This window comes from Branchiostoma lanceolatum, chromosome 3 (assembly GCF_035083965.1).
Source record: "Branchiostoma lanceolatum isolate klBraLanc5 chromosome 3, klBraLanc5.hap2, whole genome shotgun sequence".
Taxonomy (NCBI): Eukaryota; Metazoa; Chordata; class Leptocardii; order Amphioxiformes; family Branchiostomatidae; genus Branchiostoma; species Branchiostoma lanceolatum.
Genome location: NC_089724.1, coordinates 13,293,076 through 13,311,736, shown reverse-complemented (window position 1 = coordinate 13,311,736; position 18,661 = coordinate 13,293,076). Strand labels below are relative to the sequence as shown.

Below are 18,661 nucleotides of genomic sequence, written 5' to 3'. Positions count from 1 at the left end.
TGCCAATCTCCCATCCCTGTATCTGATATCAAATAAGCAGATAAAAACTAGATACTTGCAACTCTTCCTCACCACCATCAGCAGAATCAAATAACACACCATTCCTGTTGACAATACACGATCCGTTTTATTGCTTTTCATAATTATCGAAATGTTTCCGGGAAGTTAATCATTCTTACATCTTATACAGCTATATTACAAAGCATACAATGAAAGGATCCTGCCCACAAGCCTACTCATAAGTAGGATTTTTCCCCATAAAAACAACAGCCATGCAAACAAAAATTGAAAGAAATAACCAACATTCAGGCGCTTATCAGCTGTAAAAAATATCAAAAACATTTCCTTCTCCAAAGAAGAATTCAACATATCTTTAAAAGGCCCTGCACAATAACAGGAACAACATCCTGCCTGTTAGTATAGCTGGGTAATAAAATGTGGGGCAAAGGTACTTGGCCACCATTCAAAGCCTGAATCCATTTAAAAGCACAAAGCATCTCACACAGGAGACATTACACAAATACAGCCATGTCTGAAACATAAAGACAAGTATCTACAGTACAAGTTACACACCCTTCTGGACCATTGCCACCATGTACTTCACATCTAATCTAACTTTCTTTGTTATATCTGAATCTACCAATAATATTAAGTCTCCTCTAAAAGGTATATATGGTTAAGGGTTGTACCAGTACTAACAACTGTGAGACTTATGTTAGTTTCCAGACAATGTTGTTAAGAGTACTTCATGTTATATCTAAAACCTAAAGCTACAATGTGATTCAAGCCTTCATATCAAAAGGTGCCTTCAGAATATTAGACATTTGGATCCCAATGTTCAAGGACAAGAGACCCAGAGTGGTCAAACTGCAATCATTTTTCCATATTTGTATACAACAATAAATAAAATTGCTTTGTTATTACATTTAGCCAGTATCAGCATTCTTATGTACATGTTTTCAAATCATTGAAAGGAAACAAAAAATACAAATGAAGAAATACCAAATCAATGGACCCTTTTAAACTTGAGACAATCCTTCATCGAAATACTTGCTAAGGAAAGTTGCAAATACAAATTTATCCATGCCATCCTATGATTTATCTAGTTGGTGGAAAAATACAAAATTAGAAAAGGGTTTTGTTAAATTCTGTATCATGCCTCTCACTTTATCATGGCATTCTGGAGATACCAACAAATGTGGCTAAATTCAAGCAAGGTAACATGACATCACTGTTTTGTGTCACTCTAATGCTCAAGGAAAGACAGAAGGCGGATGGAAATACTTGGAAGGATCTGAATAAGAAAGAAAGTACATTGGAAAAGAAAGCGAAATAAAATACTGTTATTGATATCAATATATCACTAGAATTTGGGAAAATCAAGAACTGTGATATATAGAAAGAAAACAAAAAAGGAGCCTAATGACTGAAGCACGTCAACCAGTATGGTATTATTCAGAAGACTCTGAACACAATCTTTCATATCTACCTATTTACTTTAACTAACAATGTTGTACAGCTATATCAAACACTGTATAACAGTGCTCTCTGCCACTGTATCTACAGGAGAATATAATCTCAGTTCCTATTGGTTATCGCATATGAAACAGGCTTCTTGAATTAAATACCAATCAGAGATGTTGATACAAACTGTGGAATAGCTAGACAATCTATGGAAGACAGAAGGGAACTGTGTTGCCAACCATTCTCAAATAGAAATGAAAACCTTTTGGAGCTGAGATCATAGCAATCCATGTATTGACAGACAGTGTATTCTTAGAACATTACATTGCAAAAATACTACATGATTAGTATCTCCATAATACCTACATATCGACTTTGATGTTGTCTACACAGATAACCATTACTTTCCATTTACATATAGATTTCATGGCACAGATTTATAGATGTTAAGGTTCAACAGACATCTTCAAAACTAATCCTTTAAGTTTCATATCCCTTCTTAATTTTGTTTCAATTGGCCCCTTGCATTGACGTTAGGGGATGTGCAATTTTCGAAGACATTATCATCATCAAATTTGATGCTGCTGTAAGGATATTTTGGCCATTTTGTGAAGCAAACACTTTGTCATGTACGTGAAGATGATAACACTATAATTTTGAACAAATGTTATGTAACTTCTTTGTTAGAATCTTATAATTATCATGATTCTGTTCAAACATGTATATCTAATTTTTACTTACTACTTTTAGCAATTTCCAATAAACTTAATTGAAAAATCCTTGTTTTGAAACAGGTATATTTACACATATACATCATCATTGAGACTTCAAGTCTAATATTTGTCTTAGAGCAAATGTGGGATACTTTAAAACAATCCATGGATTTACTTTCTCCTGATGCAATCTTGGAAATAACAACAGTAGTCCCAACTCCCAATGCTTTTGTCTTAAATTCTACCTACACGTACACAACCAGTTTCATATTGCAGATGGGTTTCAATTTGTTTACAGCAAAGTGATCAAAATGGATGGCAAACATGAACATGGCAACTTTCAAGTTTGACACACAACATTATGCCAAGGAAACAGAAGGATTGAGGAGTATACATGTCAGCCTGGACATTTTCCCTTATGTGGGCCAGTTCAGTCACTAAATTTGGATTTGGTCAACAAGGTGAAGTAAGCACATGTAATGCCTACATGTAGATACTCTGTGCCCACATGATAACTGATTATGGCACAAGGTTGTGGGTAAAATTTTCATCACAGTCAGTATGTTTTATTTGATTCCTTTATTTTCAAAATAGTATTTCCAAATGTCAACAGGACAGTCACATGACCATTTGTATATGGCATCTTTGCTACAGTTACTGATTTAGACTGTGTACATTTCCGTCAAACATTACAACACTTAAATCATTAGTTTTCCTATAAATTTGGTTATCATCATTTGAAGTTCTTTTTCCCTAAAACATAGAATTCTTTTCACACAATTCTTACAAACTCTTTTACAGAATGGTCTCTCCCCATATCTTTTACATTGAGGGAGAAACAATTCTCTGTCACAGCTGTACTATTACCATGATTCAGATACCAAATGATTTCTTCCTTCACAAGACACTTCATAAAAAAGTCATTTCTGCTTGACTGGATGGTAAGCAACGTCTTAGATGTTTCTGTGTTCAATGTGTCTGTCACGTTACAAATAATGTCACTGTAAAATTCATTTCTTAATACACCAAACTGTCCTGCATGTGAGCAGATTCACAATACACAATACAATATACACAACTGTTTAGTATGTACAATCTGTCATGGATGTTAGGGTTAGGAGAGGACCATGTTAGTGCAGGCCCGCATCATCAGTCCTGTCTGTAGTATTGGGGTCGCCTGTCACAATGATTATCATACATCTACACAAAGCTAACTGTGAAAGCTATTGCTCAAGCTATGTCTGAAATACTACATGTACCCTTTCCAATACTTTCACAAAAAAGGGGTTAGAGTTTTGGAAGGGGGTTTCTGCCTATGCACCTAGACAAAGTGAGTCTGGAAGACTTAGTCCTCTTTGTCGCCTGTCTTTACTGATAGCACCACTGTACACCATGCCCACTGTCAGACTGGGCTGCCTGTGTTGTTTGTCTACTGCTGCTGTTGTCCTGATGGGTGGCGGGAGGGTTTCTTGGGCAGAGGTGGAGTTTGAGAAGGATCTCCACCAGGCTCTTTGATGGGGAGAGGTGGCACTGGCTGTGGAGACAAGTACACAGATAGTAAAACTTTTTAACTGGTTCAGCAGTGATGGTTGTGGTGCAAATGATGGCCATTTAACTTAATTTGTAACAAACATTGATCGTTACAAATTAAGATAACAGGTATGGGTATGAAGGTAACTTGTTACGTGTACGTAGCATCCCTGTTACCCCTGGTTTACACTCACATGCACATGTGATGCTCTCCCTACTGTGTAGTAGATGTGGTTTGCTTACAGCCCAGAAAAAGGGGATGAATTTATAAAAAGTCTGCCCCAAAAGTAATATTAGAGGCAACATTTGTCTGTACAGATATATAAAAAAATTATTCCCTGAGAATCTAGATTACAGACAACAGAATGACCACACTTGTACATCATTTCCTCTGAATTCCTCTCAGGTCAGTGGAGATCAATCTTTCCCTACCTTGCTCTTGCTCTTGGGGAGGGAGGAAACCCTCAAGGGTGCTGGTAATCTTTGTTCATCCTCATCTTCTGCAATGTTTCCATAGTCAGCGTAAGCTTTCTTCTCTGGCAGTGGGGGCGGTACATCACTGGACGACGAACCTGACATGCAAAAGAAGCAGTTTGTAAGACTGGGGGACTATTTCAGACAGTTCACACTGGAGCCAATAATAGAAATTGTTTCCTGTTATAACAGTTTCTGTCCTGTTCTGTGTATACTGGTTCAGGTCCAAGGTAATGGGTGTGTGTTCACCACACTAATATTTGTCCTTTGCTGTAGGTGGAAATCTTTCCAATCTTATTTCTGTCTGTTCCAATGTAGATGACTTGAGACGGCAACAATCTGGGGTTCAAGTTCAAGGTTCCCTGCCATCTGTGTATTTGTCTCCACTGTCTTCAACAACATTTACTTTGTCTCTGTTGCTCCTGGCTCAAACTAGGGATAGTTGGAATTCAGCAGCTTTGATGTAATTGATGCTAGTAAAATGGGCCAAATCTTTGCAGCTCTACTAAAGGACATGTGTGCATTCATCAAATACCTAAAATTGTGTACAAAGGCAGAGCATCAGATAACTCAAGGAGATGTTGAAACTCAGGAAGACTAATTTTGAACATTGTTGATTTTTTAGTAGTGCCACTATCTGAGTTAAAAGACTACTACCATCTCAATACATGGTTATTTTCCTATGTCAGTGAGGATACTATAGATCAACAGATGGAACTTAAAACTGTTGTATATCATTTTGAGCTTAGATTCTGAAATCTATCTCACACCACACAAAAGCATACCTAAACATGCATTCATCTACTACGTTTTGACTTGCTGTGTGTTTTTCACCTAATCCCTACCCAAACCCTTCCCTCCCAAGTCCTGAAGGCACATTTCCAGACTACTTACTTGTTGAAGACACGCTTGCAGCAGGACTTGCGGAGCGGTTCGCGTCCCGATTCACCTTTGGAGGGGGGGTGGCTGGCCCTGGCAGACCATTCTGTTTTGTAAGAGAAATCCGTGGCTGACTGACAGGTCTCATAGGACGGGCTGCCTTCAACTGTAGAGAAGAGGATGTGAACATGTCTTGGGCTGATGTACAGCAACTAATGCAGCCAAAGTAACTGCATCATTAAGGCAGTTATATCATACATGTATGTACTAGTAGTACATATCTTGGTTTTTGTAAACATTAGGCCCAGTGGTTGAAGCTAGAAACTTGACGTGTTAAACAAAGGGTTTCATACACTTCTGGGCACACACTCAACATTATCTCCAACACTATCAGATTTGGACAGGTGAGTTTGGTCCAACACATTGCTGTAGACTGTCACAACTTAACCTTGAAACTCAAAATACGATTTGTATTTGGCCATTTCTTATGAACATTTCAAAATCTTCTTTCTCTGAGCACTGAAATTTTCATGTAAGGCTGCCTCAGACCCCTTCACAACTTGGTATTTACTGTTCTCAATACACACTTAACTTCTGTGAACCATGTTCTATTTCCAGCTACCATCCTGATTCCCCATGAGTTTCTATCTGTGCCTATCTGGGTGGTCTTTACCCCACAGGAGTGCACCACTCTCCCACAGATAGGACAGGTGGGTACAGTCAGACATGTACATGGAACAACTACACGACTCCCTGGCCTTGTGTACCAAACACTTCCCAATCTCTCACCTTTGGACCGCGGAAGATCCCTGCCCTTGTCCCACCCTCTATTCTGCTTATTTTTTCACACAGTTCAAAAACATAACCTTTGTTCAAGCCACCCAAAAAGTACCACTCCGGGGGATATACACAACTTGTTCTTAGGGGTGGCCTGTACTAACACATAGCAGCACTTTTGGATGATGTAAATTGTCTGTCTGTCTGTCTTTGTCTTTTTGGTTGGACAGTGAGAAAATTAGATGCTGATTCCAGAGATTGGAAATTGAAATTGACATATTTCACAGGCTTAGTTTTGATATACCCTCAGGCTATTTGTGAAAACGAGAACATTTCTTGAATTTGCTTGATAAAAACAATAATTTGGTTACAGTGAAGATGTACATGTGTATTCATAAAGAAACATTTAGTTTTCATAATATGTTAGTAATCACTTCACAGCCAATGGCTCCAAAGTTCAAAGTCCAAGTTTAGCTCAGTTGGCATATATCTAGGTTATAGTCTTAAGATTAGTAACTTTTCTTTCCGTAACATTTGGTTTTAAAATCTGTGGAAGTCAACTATCAATGCTTTCCACTTTGTAATTATATCCCTTTTGAATCTCATTTCATTTTATTTCATTCTATTCCATTTCATTTTTTGCGTCCAATAAGTGCTGAGAAAAACTAATTCAACATACAGCAAGCTTCAAACGACACCCACATCACAATCACAAGGGAAAGAATCCAGGGGTGTTTTGAGGTAAACACCAGCTTCCTTTATTGTCCTGACAGAACAAATTTGTCTTCATTAGTGTAGTTTTACTTCTACTGTGATTTCAAACTTCAGGGGCCACACCAAAAAGCAAGACCATGGCTACTATCTGCGTCACCCGAACCAGACACAGATACTGGTGCATTCTTTGATGTGCTGTGGCAACACAGTGTGGTATAGCAATGCTGGTGGAATGTGGCCATTTTGATACCATGAGGGGGCAGGCCTACAAATGACAGGGGATGTTGTGTGGGACCAAAAAAAGATTGGCACTACGAGGATTAAACAAATTTGTAAAAGAGGGTTGGAAAAACAAAAGTATCCAGAAAACCAAAAGTATTTGGAAAACCAAAAATCATTTGTGGCTCTGGAAGGTGGATAAAACTACTGTGCCCAGCAACTGAAAATGTCCTGTTTTATAAGTGATCAGAAAACAAGGTTGACTGGTACTTTTGTTGAAAAGCAGAACTGCTTATCAGACTAAACTCTGTGTGGAGTCTTTTCTGCTGACCCTCAGTATACAAGTATAGATGAAGTGAATTTGCATTTGGGTGTCATTAATCATACTGGCAGTTCTAAAAGACACTTGACTAGCTAAGTGCTCAGTCCACATTTTGTATCTCCTGTAATGGTCCGCATCATTATCCTAAGTGTTGCAGTACAATTCATGGCTGTTATCCTAAGACAACAATAGCCATAGAAGGTGGTTTCCTGTCCTTGGCCGAAGAAAAGGGGAGAAAAGTAGCGCCTTTGACACTGAGACGACCTGTAAATATTTCTGGTGAAGCGCCCGGGGAATGGAGCTGTTTACATGATGGATTGGATGTTAGAGCCATGCGGCCTGAGAGGGCAGAGGTCAGCGGGAGGCAGGCAGGTGTGAGGATGAAGGGACAAAAGGTGGTCACAGCAAGGTGGGGGCAACAACATACCTGCTGTGAATAGCAGCTACTTTAGATTAAAGGAAACATCCCACAAGTTGTCTACACACAGGAGGGCACTCTAATCCTCAGAGGGACTTCTCAACCCTCTTGACTTTCCCACACCTGTCTGTAGGCAGGTGTTGTCAGTCAAGAAGAGGCAAAGTTAACACAATATCTACTAATTACGTCAATCATACAGGCTCCTGTAAAGATGGAGAGAATGGGAAATTTCTCTGTCAGCTGGTGTGTTACGCCGAATGGCGGTTATACCGGCTATGTGGGTACAGATACAGTTGAATCAGGTTGTACGAACCAAAGCCCGGTGACATTTCTAGCAATTTTGGAGACAGCCTGATCAATTTTAATACTTAAAATTCTCAATTTGGATTCAGATCTATTCCTGTTGACATTTACATCACCATTTTACCATTGAGTGTACTCTAAACCAGTGGGGCATGAGGACTCCTAACCAAAGTCCAGCTTCAGGCAAGAGGCCTAGAGACAGTTGGAAACACCTGCCTTTCAGCTAGCCTTTTAAAGGCTTTAATTCAACAGCCACTAAAGATAAGGAAGTTGGATATTTGACAGAGTTGTGGCCTTGTTTCTTTATCAGCTAACAGCAGGTTTCCTGGGATAGATCTGCAGACCCAGCACCATTCATTTTTCCTTGTTAACCAGATGCATCACCTTACCTGACAATTTCTTTCCTCTGTCACATCTTCGGATGTATCTGTCCCACATCACTCCACACATGCCTATTTGATGGTCTCATCCCTATGATCCCGACAACACCCAGGGCACCAACACTTCCCCACTATTGTGGCTACTGTGTTCTGCCCTTCTCTTTGATCAGGCAAGCATGATGACATGACACAAGCCACACTGTGTAAACCCACTTTGTACAGGAAATACAGACTAAAGATAGTACAGATCAACACATTTGTAACAATCTAGCTGGTCAACTTCTTGGTAGAACAGTGTTTGTGATATGTGAACTGTGAATGAACGCTCAACATGCCTCATGGTATTAAACATGCCAAGCTACTGAGCGGATAAGGCTGTGTGACACCGTTCCTGCAACCTTTTCTCCATTTCAACCATTTCTACAGAAAAATTCGCTTATTCATCTTTCTTTCTTTCTTTGAAACCCCTCTGTGATATCCCACTTTCACCCTAACTAATTTCCCTGGTCCATTCCAGTAAAGGGAGAGTAGATTCTCTGGTGTTATACACTTCCTAAGTGGAATACAAGGTGAGACCTTTCCACTCTAAGATATTCAAAATAAACTTATTGATTGTAATCCTATCCGGGTCCCTCTAAATATTGTTGTCTGCACAGCAGATGACAGTGGTACAACATTTACACGTAACTGTCGTGTGTTTGTTAGGCAGCAGAACCTAGTTTCCATTTAATTTACAGATGACTTATGTTCGTTTATATGGGTGGTGCCTGAAGTGAGGGTGGTCTCACAAGTGCATATCTACATGAGACTGCAAATAACAATGTACCACTTGTTGGATAAAAAGAGGAGTGGTTCGACTGTCTGTTATTCTAGAAAAAGACGAATAAAGTCAAACGACTAGTCTCAGAACTGTCATTTTCCAACGCCATTGAATAAAGTACCACTTGTTCTTTAAAATGGACAAGAAAACTCATCTTGTCGTTGTGGGTTGATCATCAAACCTTCCTTGACAGCTACCTCACATTTCTCCATGATAAAAGCTGAGAGATGGCAGCAGGGATGTACAAGTGGAGAGCTTACCGTCTGGTTCAGTTCCACCACAGGTCCGTCCACAGCGGCAGCTTCTTTGGTTTTATTGACCCAGTTCTTGACTGGAGAGCTCTTGCCTTGCTGTTGGCTAGAGTGCCGCACTGACTTCCCATCCTTGGGGGGAAGCTGAGGAGGACTACAAGGGGAAAAAAAATGGCATTATAACATTTGGAATGGATCATAGGATTCCTGATGTTTCTTCAGTTTAAGAGTAGTGAGGAGGAATAAATTCTATAGGAATGAAACGTAATGGATCACTTCTTTGACCAAGGCAGCAGGTTTGGAGGACTGGGATAATTTTGTGGGTGAGTTGGTTGTGTCATTTCATTGACAATACGTAGAGTCTGTAACATCAGACGGATAGAATTGCTACCATTGATATAAACATGGGTCTGAAATTATAGAAAGAAAAGAAAGTGAAAGCCGCTAACCACTGGACTACCCACACTACTGTAGACTAGTAATAAATATCTCTATGGGTCATTACACAAAGACAAATGACTGCTGACCCTAGGCCTGTCTCTGGGGTGGAAGGCCTGTCCCTGATAGGCCCATCAGAGGAGGTTGATGAGGTAGAGATAGTGGAGACTGGTCGGTCCACAGGCTTGTTCCTCGTGATCCACACCAGCGACATCGGTCTGGTTCGCGTTGTCTCGTCCATCGGAGGCTTCTTCCCATACTCAGACTCAACACGGGTCTGTAGTCAACACACATAAGTTACGGTATGCAATATAAATCCAGGTGGAATATTTGGTCCATGACATCATACTATCCATAAAAATGATGACTTTTTTTTAAACGCGAGGATTACTTTTTATCAGACACCTTCCTTGAAGGCATCAATAGCCCTGGATAAGTAGTAGTTGGTTGGTAAGACGCTGCTGAAATAAAAACAAACAAGAGCTGACCTTCATTTCCACAAAGAGTGAGTCCATCTTCTCCTGTAGTTTCCTGAGAGAGTCGGGTGCTTTCTGTGCATGGACCTTCAGCCCCGCCTCCAGGAGAGGGATCTGACAGGCGATCAGGTCCTTCAGTCTCTCAATTCTGGCATGGTCTTCAGGGTGGCTCGCCATGTACTCTTCTGTGAAGAATGCCTGTGGAACAGATTGAAAATGGTCAAGTCTAAAAAGATTCATCACGTGATACATCAGATGTCTTCATCTCTTTGAAACTTTCAGGGAATATTCTTCCAAACATACGGCAGAATCATGACTAAGGAAGAGACCACAAGGAGTAGCCTGGCATGGGTTTGAGACAGGTTTAGTGGGATTCCAATTTGCCACTAATGACCATGCTACCGGTAATTTCAGACATATACTTCCCCATTCTAAGGCTGAAACATAAGCCTGTCATGTTCAGTACACAGAAGCATGATCATACCTTTTCATAGTTCGCTGTGCCCCCCATGACAGCGGCATCAATGATGCCGTTGAGTCTAAGGCTGAGTGTGTTGACTGTGAGTGTGGGGTCCGCCCGCTGCTGTTCGATAAGATGTCTCATCTCCCTGTTGGAGTTCTCCATGATCTCACAGGCGTTTTCCAGTGGGCTCACTTCAAACTGTTGGAAAACAGAGGAAACATTCAGTAGTCTGCCTGTGCCACTTCACATTTCTTGTCCATTCAGTGACAAAAACATCCATCAAAAGTGCATTTAGCTAATCTACCAACTTACCGTGTTTGTTGAGGTGACTTCAAACCATCTGAGGATACCAGGAAGTTTGTAGGCTGTCACATAGTTAGTTCTTTCTAGAAACATGTTCTGTAAGAAAAACACAAAAATTGTCATCACTGGGCAAATAACCTCAATTGGTAACATTTGGCTGTCTTCTTCCACCAGTCAAATGAGCATGACAGGCTGTAGAGTGGTTTCTTTCAACGTTTCACAGCTAACACTGGTCACTTTTGATTGAGAGAGTAAATATTTTCATTTTGCATGTTGCATTTTGAGCTCCTTTAATTTTTCCATTTTTCTTTTTACTTCAATTAAAACGTGATGCTTAACATAAGAAGGTATAAAAGAGGCCTTTTGTATGTTACTTCTTTGCAGCTGTGAGATGTTTCTATGACTATCCCGACAGCTGCAGAACGCAGTGCATCATCTTTCATTTCAGGTACTGTATGTGTATATATCTCCCTTCTTAGGGTTGATTGCAACTAAGCAACCCATTACTTGTATTTGCGGTCTGGTTTAAGCACAGGCCTGTGCCTACTTGGAAAGTATCATTTCCAGACATGTGAAGGAACCACAACAGCTATTGCTGGTAAACAATGAACTTTTGCACTTTGTGTAACAGGTGTGCCGCTACAGCTAAAATAACACAAATGCCAATATATCCCACCCTACCAACGGAAGTGTTTGTGGATCCTCTTTCAGCCACATTCTGGAGCTGGTTACCCTTTTGAATTAGAATGGAATGCCCCCGACCTTCGTATAATTGAGAAACAGCTTTCTACCAATGCCAAACAAAACACCAGGAAGGTTCTTTCTACTGCCTGTGCTGATCCAAATCTAATGCACTTAGGGCTATCTGTTAACTTCAATTTCGACGATACATACTGCATGCCTCAACATTCTACAACTTTCTCCATGATCTGTAACCATAGCAACCAAACATAAACAAACTTATCACAAATGTACATGATATATAGTAGAGATCAGTGAAGATAAAAGCATTCTCTAAATGCAAACGCTATGTTAGTTTTACGTCACAAATATCCCCCCCCCCTCAATTAGAAAAGACATCTTAATTCCACATCGGTGTACATGGAAATACACCAATCATTACACAAAAATGTCCCCTTCTGGGGTAGCTTGGCCCTGGTATTCTCCCTGTGGGCAGACAGTGGCACATTCCTGTCAACTTCTATTTCTGAGTCAGTGGTGATTACTTTGGATGCAGTATCTACATTGTATGTGTGGCTCTCATTAACCTAGCCTGTGTCTGATTATAGATTATAGATCATCAGAGAAAAACTACTACAAGCCTCAGCGCACAATGAATGGCAAATGGCTCCCAACCAATCTTCTCACCGCAAATTCGTTGTCACTGTCTCGGTCACCCTTTCTGATTGGTCTGGAGAAGGTGAACTTCTGGACCTCGTTGACCTTGTAGAAGCTATATCAAACACAGATGTGAAGGTTGAAACATGAGAGTATGCAGTAGGCACACATCACAGAAACACCTTATAAAAATTACATGTTGCCATGTTACATGTATCTACAACAATTGGCTTGTTGTTTCTTTTCTTTCTAAACATGTGAAACAAAACAAAGAACCCTAAGAATTATATGGAGAGGCAATTAGGGTAAACATGCCAAATGAATTCTGCATTTAAATGTGAAAGATTTCAATCCATTCAAAGAATGGTCATCAAAACATCAGACGCATCTCAAACATGCAATGACGTACATGTGCAACAGGCCAAAAATACTTTAACTTCTACACGCTTTTCCTATACATCTGGGGGACATTTACTCCATTACTGGGGGGCCAGAAGGTCAAGGGAGGAGGGTGTAATTGGAACACCTGTTGCACATTTTAACACTTTGTTCCTTACTTAACCAAGACTTGGAGTGACGTCGGAAAATTTCTTGAATTTCTCCTTTTAGGAACAACAAAGCCCTATGCGCAGGCAAACACACAAGACAACACAGCCTTATCCTATTGGCGGATCAAGGTAAGGATGGTATTTGGGTGGGTAAGGTGAGGGGGAAGGACAAAAATGGCTTTGATCCTTTTTTAGAATAATTACTACCTGTACTTGTATTTTGTATAGACGGTATATCCACCCTTCAAGGTACCACATAAGCTGCATAGGCATGCAGCAGTGACATTGAACAACCCAGCTTTTGCAATATCTCACTCCCTGAGATGCTCCCCTTACCCTAGTGAGGATGCCCCTACTGTACTTACTCACAGAGTTCCACTGGGAGATAGTTATCGCTAAAAAAACTTTGGACACCAGTCCTCAATAATCTTGACTTATGGCTGTTTCTCATTCTTATCTGAGCTGGTTTTATTAGTACATGTAGTTAGCTTACACAACTACATAATACAGGTACATGTAGCAGGAAGGATTTATGTTGTCCATTTATCCAAAGGTCAAGTCAACATCACAGGGAATAAGATGGAAAAGGTTACTGGAAACAAGAGGTAATTTATAACAGATATTTGTGTTGATGTTTGGAAGATACTGACATTTGTATGGGGAAACCTGGTTGGGATTGAAACAAAGGTGGACTGAGGCAAAAATAAGGGCACACTTTTAGATAAATAGATATTTCCAAACCTTTCTGTTAGGCTGACAATTAATACATATACCTGTGGTAGTTGGGGGCACCACAAATGAAGGATAAATGGTATAATCATTGGCACAAAAAGAACATAGGAAGGAGATAGACAGCATTTGTGTTTAGACAGCAAAACTTTTTTAAAAATGAATTAATTGGCCTTAGATTTGGAGAAGTAAGAAAAAAGTTGGTCCAGGAGTCTTTTTAGGGTTCCTAACCACTGTAAAATAAAATATGTGGCGGCCCCTCTGCACTTTCAAAGCAAAGTAACAAGGTGTAGCTCCCTTTCACAATACATGTAGCAGATTATGAGTACAATTATTATGGAGAAGACTGTGCACCCTATAAGTATAACATCTACATGTATCTAATGTTGCATCATACATGATCCATCACAAAGGTGTAGAGTGGAACAATGAAGATTTTTACCAGCAGGGTGCATGTCTGAGGAATGTGCATCCAGTAAGGCAAGCAGGGAAGAGAGAAGATCAGAGTGGCATGACAGAAACAGGAATTCAACAGTCATCTTCTACAGATGCATTGAGGGGTTTCTTAAAACTAAGTTGAAACAGGTCATTTATGTTTGTGATGAAATTTTTGACTGGTTTCCTTTCCAAGAATAATAGTTTTCGTGATATTTGTTTGATAGTCATTCTTTTACCAGGAAATATCAGATTTCTATTGCTGTAGACAAGTACAATGGTTACAATGACATGGTTTACATGTTACATGTGGAGTAAATGTAGGATTTCCCTCAGATTTATCTCAGACTTTATGTTTGCAGACTCACAGATGACTGTTAATTCCTGAGGTTAAGTTTCACAAGTTGTGATTAAGCAATGGAGACGTGCACTATATACAGGTATAACACACCACAGAGCACAGAAGACATCCACATGAAGCGGAACATACATACAGAGTACAGTCATTCCTATCAATAAGACTTGAGACCAGCAATGACCAGACTGGTGAGGTAAAACTATCCAGACTTTGTCTAGAAATCTCACACAAATGCACAATATGTGTAGCTTCCCCCAACGACAATAGTGCATAAGGAACATTTCGGCATATCATAATGCTACCCCTTTGTTTATAGTCAGTTCAACATCTTGGATATAACATCATTCTAACCAAAACCACATGAGGCACCTCCTGCTGGCTATAACCTTTCCTTGTGAAGCACGTGCCAAGATTTGTTTGTATGCAGTTTCTACTGTTAAACGTCTGTTGTTGACAAGAGTGGGGATGCCAAGCTAAGTTTGTCCTTGACATTTAACCTTACAAGGCCGACAGACACAAGAGTAAACTCCAGCTGACATACTGTATGGGTCAACGACTTCTTGAATCTTATATAACTTCATTCGATGTAAAATGATGACTCAAAAACTGTTTAAAATGCAGTCATTCTTGTACAACATCTGCATAACTTTGCTGTTGAATGGAAAGGTGGTTTTGATTTTCAATGACTTAGAAGGCAAGGTGAAGAGGAACATACTTGAGAATCTGGTCAGCTACAGGCTTCCCTCTGAACTCCCTCCTTTCCTCCAGGATTGGGTCCACCTTAAAGATCTGCAGGTCTGGGGCTGAGTTAAGGACCTTCTAAAAAGAGCTGATACTACAGCATACAATAAGGTATCTTTGATAAACAATTAGCTGTGGAAACAGGGCTAATCTGCAAAAAAACATAAACCAGCAATAGATCAAGATCATGTTACTTAGGAGTTCATATGTTATTTTGCTAATTTAAAGATCCTTTGATTCCTTATCTACATAGATACACAACTCCTGAAAGACTTTCCAAACTGCTACATGTATATGAAAAATTTACAGATTACAAAAGAATAATAACAATGTGCAGTACTTCAGAATGATACTAGGGGGCAGAATGTGCAGGTCTACTCATCTACATCCTGTACATTACAGAGTGTGTATACAGTATACTTTGCACAGTGCTGACAACATAGTCATGACTATGAGTAGCTGCATGTTGAATGTAAGCACTTAACAGGTGCTTTTGAGTGCTAAATTGGTGCTGGTTCTCTGTACCTGTACATGTATGTCCAACAGGAGGGAAACTACGTGTACATGTAGGGTGTGTTTGTGTGAAAACAAGATTTCCTTGTGTAAAAAGGATACGTTGGCTGGGTGATTCCAGTATTTCTGGGCCGGGAGCCGTGACCTTGTTGATGGGCTGTGCATGGGGGAACTGACTGAGCAGACGGGAAGTGAAGTCACCCAGTCGCTCATACTCCTTCCCTCTGTAGATGAACACCTTGTTCTGTGCAACAAAGAGAGCGCAATTAATGAGACACATTCTTTGGAATGTCAGGGGTTTTGGATTGCTTTCCAGTGTCATTTTAACAGCAATTTCCCCATGAATCAAACAGATTTAATCCCCACCCACCATTTCTATTGAAAGCTTTACTAAAGGAGAACTGGATTCATGTGTGGCACACAAACTTTTATTTTCTTTCTAAGTTGATTATGCAATGTAGAAGTAAGAAGAGAGAGAAATATCTTTGACAAAAGATTTCAGTACTCAGAGTACCCTGAAAACAGGATCATAGAACTGTATTTAAGAAAGACTGTGTGATCTGTAGACATTTTCTCACCCTGAGGAAACTGGGATAGCCCTGTCCAAAGTACCCCACCCTGAAGTACTCAGGGTCTGGCCTCATGGTCTTCATGATGTTGTCATAGAACATGGCCTGCTTTTGCTGCAGGGGACAAAGATAGAAATGTCTTAGGGTGAGATAAACATACAGATGCACAGACTGGGTGACATTTGTTCACAATGTAGGAAACAAACACGCACCCATTGTCCTTTAAACAGGTTGTCATTTCAACTATCCGCCACACAACACAGACCAGGACTTGTCTGAACTGTTGTCAACATATATGACAGTTTGCAGTAATCAGAGCTCTATAGCACAAAGTTTGTTGATGTTGATGTACACTTACCTTAAAGTTTACATAATTGTCTATCAATGCCAGAATAATTGCAAACATGTACTTTCCATGCTGAAGGTATTCTTATTCGTGTCCTTTTGGTTTATTTTCAGTCTGCAAAACGATCTTTTATGTCTGAACTGGTCTTAATGGCATTTCCTGTTTAGCTAGAGCTAAAATAGGATGCATACAACTGTGTGTTCTGGTTCAGCAAGCCTAACACAGAGGTTTTGCTTGAAGGTCCCTATGACATTACAGATTTCAACTCATTTCCATTGGAAAGGACAATGTCAAATATTGAAGCTTTCTTACCAGAATGAGGCTGAGGTTCAGGAAGTCGAAAGTCTCGTTCTCGTACTGGGAAGCCAGCTCCTTACACAGTCTGATGCCCTCCTCCCACATCTATGAGACACAATAAATAATTAATACATAACCATGGAAACTGGTTACCATTATCAATTTACAACAACTTAAAGATGATGTTACTTGGAGACTAAAAAGTACCCAATTGAATAGCTGTACAAGTTCATTAACACAAAGAAGTCACTATGAGGTGTGTAGTACATGTATACCATTCATGTAGATTTGGGGGAAAGTTGCATAAAAGTTGTCTCAGTCCAAACAAACTCATCAGGAGGGATGAATGAATGAATAAATGAATGTTTTGGGGCCTGTGCAAGGAAACTCCAATCTCTCCAATCTATCATCCATTTCAATTTTCTAGCTGCCATATTTTCCCTGTAAAGAAGAAGAAGAGTAAACCTTGCCCTAAGTTCCAGTTCATATTTTAAACTTTAACCCATGCAACTGTAGGTTCTGGTCTCACCTTGCCCTTGTCAAAGTACTCAATGATGTCGTAGTAGAGCATCTCCTTGAGCTGTCTGTGTGTCTGTGCCTCCGGGTACTTGTCATGAGTTGTGATGAGGGGCTCGTCTGTCCACTGCAACAACAGAAAATACATGCATGTGAGCACAGGCACATAACATGCACAAAAATGCTATCAACCTCTTTCAGTCAGGAAATGATTCTTAAATAACTCTCTTTAATTTTTTTTTCACTACCAAATAGTTTCAAAATCTCTGTGCCAAAAGAAAAAATAAAGGTGTGTGCTTTTAAAGCTGAAGACTTTTATGTAGCATTTAGGTACAGATACATTGTGCAATTACAAAAGAGGCAGGATTGGAAGCTCCAGATGTAACATGTCAGTACAGAGCTATGTAAGGGTGATGAGCTTACCTTGAGTAGTGTGGCATGCAGCAGGAGAGTGTAGGCTGCCTCCGTGTAGTTGTCACACTCCAGATGGAGATCACACAACTTGTACAGATACCTGATAAACAAAAACAACAGGACGGCAGTCAGTATTGTCCTGAGGAAGGTGACAGATGGTCACCAAAATGTTAGCTGTTGTTCTAAATAACTTCATTGTGAGAACAGAACCTTGTTATACAGTGATTCTGTAACCTGATTAAATCATTTACAGAACAGGATGTCATATTGATGATTCAAATAGAGATGATCTTGGACAAGTGTAGAATAGAACGTACTAACAATAATCAAGTACCGATATGGTAGGTCACTGCAAGTTCCTATTTTTAAAAGAAGACCTTCAGTCAGCTTTTCAGGGTTTACATTGTGTGTGTGACAAGTCATTCCATGTCTGTCTGACCTGATGTACATCTCCTGCCGGTTGATCTCCTTGTAGAAGTTGAGGAGGTTGACGGTGCAGCTCATCCTGTTCTCCCTGTTCTCATCGTTCATGATGGTCCTGTAGTCCAGCAGCCTCTCCAGCAGGCGGTTCACCAGGTCCACAAAGTACAGGCCCCGCTGGCGCAGGTACCGGTGCTTCTGGCAGTGGTCCGAGATACTGTGGAGGAACGACATTACCCTTCACTCACACTCGCTGTCCTGTTTATCTACTTACCATGGTTATCAAATCTCAAAATAGCCTATAACATAAGTCCTTTCTTACTTTTGATGAAGACAAAAACATAAAGTCCTTGACCACAAAAGACAAAATGACTAATCTGTGAGAGAAAATAACTTATGAGCTATAACTATACATCAACTTTGTGTTATTTTGCAAATTATGGAACCCTCTACCCCATTCCCTGACAGCCTGATTAACTACATTGTGATGAAG

The 18,661-nt window shown here is 40.0% G+C and overlaps 1 protein-coding gene across 7 annotated transcripts in view; it reads right to left on the bottom strand.

The window, feature by feature from the left end:
- Window positions 1-107: 107 nt before the first annotated feature.
- Window positions 108-18,661, bottom strand: part of LOC136430399 (dedicator of cytokinesis protein 1-like) — a 47,161-nt gene continuing 28,607 nt past the window's right edge. For all 7 annotated transcript variants that reach the window (XM_066420955.1, XM_066420960.1, XM_066420956.1 and 4 more), the window contains 16 exons: window positions 18,188-18,385; window positions 17,758-17,848; window positions 17,348-17,461; window positions 16,834-16,923; window positions 16,185-16,289; window positions 15,709-15,850; window positions 15,068-15,149; window positions 12,313-12,397; window positions 10,954-11,040; window positions 10,663-10,839; window positions 10,191-10,376; window positions 9,792-9,979; window positions 9,274-9,418; window positions 5,076-5,226; window positions 4,140-4,279; window positions 108-3,711 (listed from right to left, as the gene is read on the bottom strand). In XM_066420955.1, the coding sequence (XP_066277052.1) occupies window positions 3,607-3,711; window positions 4,140-4,279; window positions 5,076-5,226; window positions 9,274-9,418; window positions 9,792-9,979; window positions 10,191-10,376; window positions 10,663-10,839; window positions 10,954-11,040; window positions 12,313-12,397; window positions 15,068-15,149; window positions 15,709-15,850; window positions 16,185-16,289; window positions 16,834-16,923; window positions 17,348-17,461; window positions 17,758-17,848; window positions 18,188-18,385 (2,086 nt within the window). In that variant the 3' untranslated portion in view covers window positions 108-3,606. The remainder of the gene's footprint in view (window positions 3,712-4,139; window positions 4,280-5,075; window positions 5,227-9,273; window positions 9,419-9,791; window positions 9,980-10,190; window positions 10,377-10,662; window positions 10,840-10,953; window positions 11,041-12,312; window positions 12,398-15,067; window positions 15,150-15,708; window positions 15,851-16,184; window positions 16,290-16,833; window positions 16,924-17,347; window positions 17,462-17,757; window positions 17,849-18,187; window positions 18,386-18,661) is intronic.